The sequence below is a fragment of the Centruroides sculpturatus genome, unplaced genomic scaffold, assembly GCF_000671375.1.
Source record: "Centruroides sculpturatus isolate CEXI.00-Female unplaced genomic scaffold, Cexi_2.0 scaffold1760, whole genome shotgun sequence".
NCBI lineage: Eukaryota > Metazoa > Arthropoda > Arachnida > Scorpiones > Buthidae > Centruroides > Centruroides sculpturatus.
Genome location: NW_019385879.1, coordinates 13,818 through 22,409, shown reverse-complemented (window position 1 = coordinate 22,409; position 8,592 = coordinate 13,818). Strand labels below are relative to the sequence as shown.

Sequence of the window (8,592 nt, the reverse complement as noted above, 5' to 3'; positions counted from 1 at the left end):
ATATCCTGGAGCTTTACGTCCTTTTAATTTATTAATTACTATTTCCAATTCTTTCATAGTAAATGGCTCAAAACACCTACTACTATAATAATCTTTATTTGCTCGCGTAATCTCTAATTGCTCTTCACTATCCTCTTCTATAACATCATCAGGAAACAAACCTTTAAATAAGTTTCTCACCGAATCCTCCCACTCAATTGCATATACATCTCCTTTAACCGAACAAATAACATTACCCATTTTAACTTTTTCCCTAATAATCTTGTATGGTAGTCTCCAAACATCCCTATTTGCAGTAGATTCAACAAAATTTCTCCAACTTTCCGTTTTTGCTTTCTCAATCTCTTTTTTATAATATTGATAAAACCTTTGATATTCCGCCAACTTAATATCTCTAGTTATTAAATCCTTTTCCCTTTGAAAAATCTGCCTTAAACTGAATACCTTCTTACGTAATTCATCTAACCTCAACGACCACTATCGAGATTTATATTTCCTAACCGTATGACCTTTACTAACCATATAAAACGCTACATTCATAGCTGAATGGATAATGTTAACAGCCCGTATTAATTTACCTACACTATTAATCTCAAATATCCAATGTCTTCGTAAATAATTAGAGATAATAGACCTATACCTATGTCAGTTAATACATCTCTTATCTAAATAAATACTAAATCTCTTTTCTAAACGCATAACCCCAAAATTAACTTTATACGAAATCAACGCATGATCTGCAGAAGTGTGATCATGAGAGACTACACAATCCCACACTTCATCTTTCAAAGCCTTCATCTTTCAAAGCCTTCGAATAAGCCACTACGTCTATAAAAGACTCTCCTGTGGTAGAACGAAATGTCGGAATCTCGGTTTGACTATTCAATATATTATATCCCCAACGCCCTAAAACTACCATTAATTCTTCACCCCGCTTATCTATACCTTTACTCCCCCATAATGGGGACTTGGCGTTTGCATCTAATCCTAACAAAACTTTTTTACCATCCAAAACCTCCATAATTTGCTCCAGATAAATCAAAGAATCTTCAATATCGTCATTGGGCGGAAAGTATGCACTAACTATGTACACCCTAGTATTCCCTCTAGTCAACAGTGTAACCACACAATTACCCGAGGAAAAATTTGTAAGCTCCATTACTGACCAATATTCGCTAAACACTAATATGGCTGCCCACGGTGTTTGTATTAAACTCTGAACAACCTTAGTCATAAATCTAAAGCCATACACCTTTCCCTTAATAACATAAAGCTCTTGAATTATTAATATATCGGGTCTATAATTGTCTATATATACACTTAACTCTCCAGGGACTATCTTATTTCTTTGAGCATTTAATTGTGCTACCTTTAATATTATTTCAACCTTATCCATAATCTATACTGTTTTTATAACGCGTAATAGCTACTTGATATGAAAAACATAATCTAGCCCCTGAAAAATGCTCCCATTGTTTACCCATCTGTCTACAAGGAACACAAATCTTTTTAACTTGCTCTATCTTACACTCTTTAGCCCAATGTCCTTCTCCTCCACATCTAAAACAAGTCTCTCGTTCAGCCTTACACGATTTAGCTAGATGTCCGTACATTTGACATCTAAAACATTTTGTAACCTCCACATAATCCTTCACAATGCAACATCGATAATCTAAATATAACCGATTAAGATGTAGAAGTTTATTACGCATGCTAGGTTCCACCTCTATCACCCAATTAACGAGTAACTCCCGTTTTCTACCAGTTCTATACAAAGGCTTAAATTCCCGAATAAAAACCTCCTCATCCATATCACTACTATTATACAGTAAATCACTATTTTGATTATACAATAACCGAACTAAATCACTACTTCCTAATTCCCTAGGAACATCTACTATCAAAACTCTAGGTCTACGTTTTACTGGTAATGTAACCTCAATACTTATCTGCTTCATCTGTTCGTGTTTTACTAACTTATCTCTATCTCTAGTTGATGCCAACACCGCCACTAATCCTCCACTTCGTAATCTACGCAAACTTTGAAACCAAATTTTATCTTTAACCGGATCTATATTCATCATTAACTTCTTTTTTACACTATCACTACCTTCATTATCTACCCCTCTAATAAAAACATTATCTCCTTCAGGCTTTGTTTCCTCAACCTTTCTTGTCTTCATAATCTCTGAATATGCCATTGGCGTTGAAGTAACCGGAACACTAGGTCTATCTATAGTCTGAAAAACATTTAACTTACCAATTAATCTCTCATTTTCCAATGTTAACGATCTAACTACATTAACCACTTGACTAAATGTTTCTATTAAAGACCCTGCTGTAACCTTAGATATTCTACTATCTTTATGACAATATTTCCTAAACTCAATTAATAATTTCTCTGCCTCCTTTAAATAAGCAGCTCCATCATAACTTTCTCTCTGATACGTCGCCTTACTTTCACTCAAACTTCTACTCAATCTACTTCCACCTCCTATCATACTCGAGTCATGAAGCTCGACCCCTCCCCCCGCAATTGTAAACGTTTTTAATTTATTCTTACTACTCATAATTTTAAATAAGAAAAACCCCAAAACCCCCCTAAGACCCAGGTGCCCACCTACCCCGCCGCCACGACGTGCACCCGATCAGGCCCATGGGCTATTAGAGGGCCAGGGGCAGTCCCCGTGGCCTCGGCAGTGGCCCCACCCCCTGCCAGAGGGTCCTGACCAGGGCGCCACCCTGCACTCTGACAGGGGGCGGGATTATACACCCTTTGACCAGGGCGGCCAGTAGGGACCGGCTAGCCCCACCAGGCCCCTAACTAAGGGGCGCCCCAGGTGTTTCCCCCCCAGTTTTAAAGCTGTACCCTTGGGGCCTAACCCTCTCCCCCGAGACACTAATCTAGGCACATGCCATAGTTTTAGAGACAGGCAGACACCTGAATCTCCCGTTGCACCATTAACTTCCCCAGGACACATACCATTACAGCATGTCCCCTGGATACTGAGCCCCTCTGCCACGACAAGGCTGGTATGTACGATTTGGGGCCATTGCCTGATTTGGGCACAAGCAATGGACCCCCATTTAGAGAGGAGTAGATAGGGACATTTCATTTCATTTGTTGGAACTTCGTCAATTTGTTGGAACTTTCGGGGGCGACTCAATATGGTTGTCCCGTTCGACTGTTTATATTTAATGATCTCTACACCGCTAGGCTTCGTAGAGAGTAATTAAAACTAATAGATTATATAATCTATTAAACTGGTTACATTAAAATAAAATCGAATGCGCGACAATAGTACCTCCGTTAACACGGAGTTAGTTATTTATACAGTACGATTCACGTGTACTAGCGCTGATACTATATTTACAGGATACCATTTTTCTTCTGTTTGACATTCGTCCTGATGATGTTGAGTACTATGTTGTACAGGTTGTTGTTTAACACTGCCGAAGATGGAGAGATTGGCCACTTGAAGCCTTCAGAGACACTTGTGAGTCGAAGTTCATGACGTGTTGCCTCGAGACAATTGCAGTTGAACAGGATGTGGAGAGGGTCCTCCAGGACCCCACAGGATACGCAGAGGGGGGACGGGGCGTGCCCGTACCTGTATAGGTAGCCTTTGAAGTCACCGTGGTTCGTCAGAAAAGCCGTGGTGTGATGGTCGATATCGATGTGCTTGCTTTGGATTCTTTGGTTCACATCTGGCGGGAAGGCGAAGAGGTCCCTTCCCTTTGCGGAGGTGCTCCAGAGATGTTGCCATCGGGTACGGTAATGGAGCTTCAGCTGATGTTTCATACTGCTTAAGGGGGTGAGGCTGTAGGTGGGATTGGTGTCCTGTTTGCATGCTTCCTTGGCTAGTCTATCTGCGGTCTCGTTCCCTTCATGACCGACGTGGGCTTTGACCCAGCAGAAGTATAGGATGTTTTCTTTTGTAGCGTCCCTTAGCAGGTGCCAGATGTCTTGCACTAACTTTCCCTTATTGTTGACGTCTTTTAGTGCTTCAATTGCTGACATGCTGTCAGTGCAAATGTAAACTTTGGAGCATCTATGGTGATGCTTTACCCACTTTAGGGCCTTATAGATGGTGAATAGTTCAGCTTGATAGTTGCTGCAGTTCTTGTGTAATTTCCAGGATTGATGGTACAGTGGTCGTCGTCTGTTGAAGTACACGAAGGCGGCTCCCACGCCGTCGGTGTTCCTGGAACCGTCCGTGTAGATACGATTGATGAGGCTAGAGTTGTAGGCTTTTGTGGTGATGGCTGGAATGTCTTTGATGTTGAGCCTCTGGATGGCGGGAATGGATGGTTCGATGCGGGTAGACGCAGTGGAGATGTGGCTGGGGATGATTCCTTCTGATCATAAGAGATGGACGTCCTTCTTCAGCATAATCTCGAGGTCCAAGGGCAGAACACCGGCCAGAACATGTAATGCGTTGTTTGAGACTGTTCTATAGGCTCTTGTCATACGTAGAAGGATTCTTCGCTGTATGGAAAGGAGTTTTCTTCTGATATATGTGTGAGCTGTTCTGTCGCTCCAGGCACTAGCGCCGTAGACCACCATGGGAACAACAGCACCCTGGTACACCTTCAGCGCCATGCCAGAGAGACCCCAGTCTTTCCTAGCGACTTTCGTGAACCAGGCGAATAGGCTTCCCGTCTTCTTCATTATGTTTTCTACATGCAGGATCCAACTTAATTTGTTATCGAGGGTGATTCCCAGATAGTCCAATGTTGGGGAGATGTTCACTTGCTCATTGTTGAGATGTATTTTTGGATGTTTTTTCTCGACTTTGTAGTTGGTAAGTATGAGGGCGTTTGTCTTGCTGGGGTTAAAGCAGAGTTTGTTGTCCACACCCCAGTTATGGATCTTCAGTAGAATATTATTGGTGATCTTTTCAAGGTTTGCTCTGCTGTTGGTGGAGGTGATCAGGATGATGTCATCTGTGTAGGCAGTAACGTGTCCGTCCTGCAGGAAACCGCGGCGTAAGATGTCGTCCACGAGAATGCTCCAGAAAAGGGGGCCAGAGCAAGAGCCTTGTGGGCAGCCGATGGAAACTTGTTCCGAGACGGTGACACCACCATAGGTGAGGGTGGCAGAACGACTCTGGAAGTAGTTGCAGATCAGGTTGTAAAGGTTGCTTGGGCACTGTTTTTCTTCGAGCTTGGCGAGCAGAAGTGGCCATCAGGCGTCGAAGGTGCCTTGAATGTCGAGGCTGATAGCGGCAGTCCAGGAGGCAGAAGACTTGCATTCTTGCAATCTTTTCACAACTCTGTTGATGGCGTCTTCTGAGCTGATGCCCTCCCTGAATCCGAATTGGTTGGGATGGAGTGGATTGTGAGTGTTTAACCATTCTGTTAGCCTTCTTGTAATTAATCGGTCTAGTAGCTTACCCATGGTAGGGATGAGGCAGATTGGTCTATAGTTCTTAGTATATTCGATGTCCTTATTCTTGCCCTTGTATATGGGAGTGACGGTGGCCTTCTTCCAGTAGCTAGGGAATATGCCGTTTTGTAGACAGCAGTTGCAGAGTGCCGGGAGGAGAGCTGGTATGCGAGCATTTAGGCTTTGGATGATCTCTATGGTGAGTCCATCGTGGCCTGGCGCTTTTCCCTTCTTGAATTTCGCCAGGGCCCAGTTGATTTCCTTTTCTGTGAATGTTGGGGCCATTGGATTTGTAGTTTAGATTGCGTCTGATGTTGGCGTGATGCAGGTTGTTGGTGGATGGATCGTCTTCTTTGAAGAATTCATCTAGCAGTAACTTGAGACAGTCTTTGGTGTTAGATCCCCGATCTCCCTTGGTATTTCTGAGATCCGTTAGTTGAAATTTTTGGGTTCCGATTTTGTACAAGACGTTCCAGGGGTAGGCGGACGATCTCGTGCAGAAATCTTTCCAGCTTGTCCTTTTGGTGGATCGGATGTGTTCTTTATATTTTTTCTGCTCTTCTAGATAAGCTTCTTTTAACAGCTCTCTCTCCGCTGGGTTCCTGCTCTTTTGGTATCTCTTCCTCTTGGCGTTAGTCTTGTTCTTGTGGGTTTGAGGGTCTTTGTTCCACCAGCGGATGATCCTCTCTCTTTCCTTGTATAAAGGGATGTGGCGATCAATGGTGGTGGTGAGGAGATGTAGGAAGCTGTTGGCAGCGATTTCGGCATCCAACTCAGTGTTAATACTCTCAAAGTTGTAATCTGCTTCAGTGATGGTAGTGATGATCTTGTCCCAATTTGCTCGCCTTAAGTTGTACTTCTTGATGTTCGAATCTGGTGTAATAAAGCTGGTTATCTTGAAGGTAATGTAACGGTGGTCGGATAGAGTAATCTCATTTAGCACTTCCCAATCGTTAACGAAGTTGAGGGCAAGTTTATTGCAGATTGTAATGACCACATTGGAGGTGCCGTTGCTACTCTCGAAGGTACTCAGGTTGCCTGGCTCGTTTAGGAAGAACAGGTCCTTTTCGCAAGCGAATTCCTCGATGGCCTCGCCCCGATCGTCTGTTTCCTCTTCATACCATATGAAAGAATGTGCGTTGAAGTTTCCGCCGATGATAATCCTGTGGGTTGAGTAGTATTTGTCAATGACCACCTCGATGTCTTTTAGGGCCGCTTCCATGCACGATTCCATTGGAACGTAGACACTTCCTATGATCCAGTATTGACTCATGTTGTTGATTTTGATGAAGGTTTGGTAGGCGTTGCTGTGTTGCGTTAGCAGGAGACAGCAGAGGTTTGGGTCCGTGATTCCTATCATTGTCCAGGGCACCTCGTTGCCGCAGTGGTAAAGTTTCTTCATGTGGAGTGGCCATCCAAAGGGTTTACCGTCTCGTTGATACGGTTCTTGCAAAAGCAGCACTTTGGCATCTGTGGCCGGGTATGCCACCAACTGTGAAACCGCCTCTACACCTCTGCCAAGGTTGGTCTGCAGGATGTTTAGGGAATGTTGATTAACTTTCGGTTGTTGGCTTTCTTCGTTTTGCGTATTGCCTTTATCCATAGGTGGTTTTGGCTCGTATACTTCTGATCATTTTTGTCCTTTCGCTGCAGCAGTTCTGGTTTGCTTTATGGGCGAAGTTGGTGGCCTTATTTCTTACGCAGTTGATGCAGTTTGGTGCCTTGCTCTTGTTCCTGCATTCGGAATACTTGTGATCGCCTCCTCAGTGATTGCAGTAGGCATGTTCACTCGAACAATCCTTGGCAAAGTGCCCATACTTGCAGCATCTAAAACACTGGACGATGTTGTAGTAATCATCGACGCTGCATCGGACCCAGTTGATGTTGATTTTCTTTAGTCTTAGAAGGATTTTCCTCAGTTTTGGTGTCACTTCGCATACCCAGTGGTTAACCTCTGGTTTTCTGCCCCATTTGTACTTGATGTTGATGTCCTTCTGGAATTCTTCCAAGTCTGTATAGTGTTCCGCTATTTTCAGGTTCTGTTGGTATATGGTTTCCACAATTTCTTCCTTTCCGATGTCTCTTGTCACATTGTAGATCGCCATTTTTGGTAGGATTTTCTTAGGTTCCCTTGCTGTCAGGTTGTTGATCTTGCTTATTTCCTCTATAACATTTTCCTCGCTGCTTTGTTGTTTTATCTGCACTAAGACACTTTGATTTCTTATTTTTCTCACTTTGGTTATGCCGACTTTAAGGGCTTTTGGATTCAGGTGCTGCTTGAGCCGCCTTTTTATCGTCTCGGCGTCTTTTTTCTTGTCTTTAATTTCTATAATAATGACCGATGTGTTGGAATTGGGCCTCGAGGCAGGCGGGACTCCCTTGACTTTCTCCGCAAAAGTGGGTGCTGGTGGTTGCCGCATCTTGCTAGCTTCCAGTAGTTGGTCAAGCTTCGTTGCTATTTCTTCCATCTCCGTATTGCCAGGCTTCTTGGTATTCTTGTATACGTCTATCATTCTGTCAAAGAATTCAAGTATACTACTGGAGTGAGTTTTGGTCCCGAACTTTGAATATGGGTTCTTTTCCATGTACTGCTCAAGTTCGTCTCTAATGGTAAAAAGTTCTACCATCCCCTGCTCGGGCTGCTTCCCGGGGGGGGTCAACGGATTCCTCATCCCTACACATAGCCAAAAGGGAAGTGACAGGGGAAGAGGTAAGAATAAATGAAAGTTGGAGAATGGCACTGAAAAGTGCCGTTTACAGCTGCTGTTAGCACCCCCTAAAGAAGGGGAAACAGGGCCACCACGTGTAGGTCAGCAGCTGGAGACAGGTAGTGGTGTCTTGCGATAAATAGCGTCTAGTAGACACTTGGTAAAGGTGAGAGAATAGCTTCGAACGGTTTGCTTCGAAAAATAGCTCACAATCGCACACAAAACGCTTAGGGTCTCAGCCCCAGTAGATAGGGACATTCATTCATTCATTTTATTCAACGTGTTAATACATATTTCCTGGCCCCGCAATTAGCATTACCAGGAAGATATTAAATATACAAGATATATAACGATAATTCAATGCTTTGTATAACACAGAATACAGAGTAAAATTATATATAATAAATAAACATAATATACAGAAATAATTAATACAGATTATATGTAGTACATAATGGAAATATTAACAGTAAAATAAATATAATCAAATATATA

General features: G+C 43.0%; 2 protein-coding genes across 2 annotated transcripts; both read right to left on the bottom strand.

The window, feature by feature from the left end:
• Nucleotides 1-3,152: 3,152 nt before the first annotated feature.
• LOC111642708 lies at nt 3,153-4,037 on the bottom strand. Its single transcript, XM_023389086.1, has one exon. The coding sequence runs from the start codon at nt 4,019-4,021 to the stop codon at nt 3,371-3,373; it is 651 nt and encodes a 216-aa protein (XP_023244854.1). The 5' UTR covers nt 4,022-4,037; the 3' UTR covers nt 3,153-3,370.
• A 1,718-nt stretch (nt 4,038-5,755) lies between these two features.
• Nucleotides 5,756-6,992, bottom strand: LOC111642709. Its single transcript, XM_023389088.1, has 2 exons — nt 5,854-6,992; nt 5,756-5,801 (listed from the first exon to the last, which is right to left on the bottom strand). The coding sequence occupies exons 1-2, from the start codon at nt 6,990-6,992 to the stop codon at nt 5,756-5,758; spliced, it is 1,185 nt and encodes a 394-aa protein (XP_023244856.1).
• Nucleotides 6,993-8,592: the final 1,600 nt, after the last annotated feature.

Excerpts from the sequence above, each read along its gene's own strand:
- LOC111642708 (XM_023389086.1), bottom strand. The coding sequence starts at position 4,021 with ATGTCAGCAATTGAAGCACTAAAAGACGTCAACAATAAGGGAAAGTTA.
- LOC111642709 (XM_023389088.1), bottom strand. The coding sequence starts at position 6,992 with ATGGATAAAGGCAATACGCAAAACGAAGAAAGCCAACAACCGAAAGTT. Across the intron at positions 5,802-5,853 it reads GCCTACCCCTGGAACGTCTT|GGAGATCGGGGATCTAACAC; the intron begins GTACAAAATCGG and ends AGAAATACCAAG.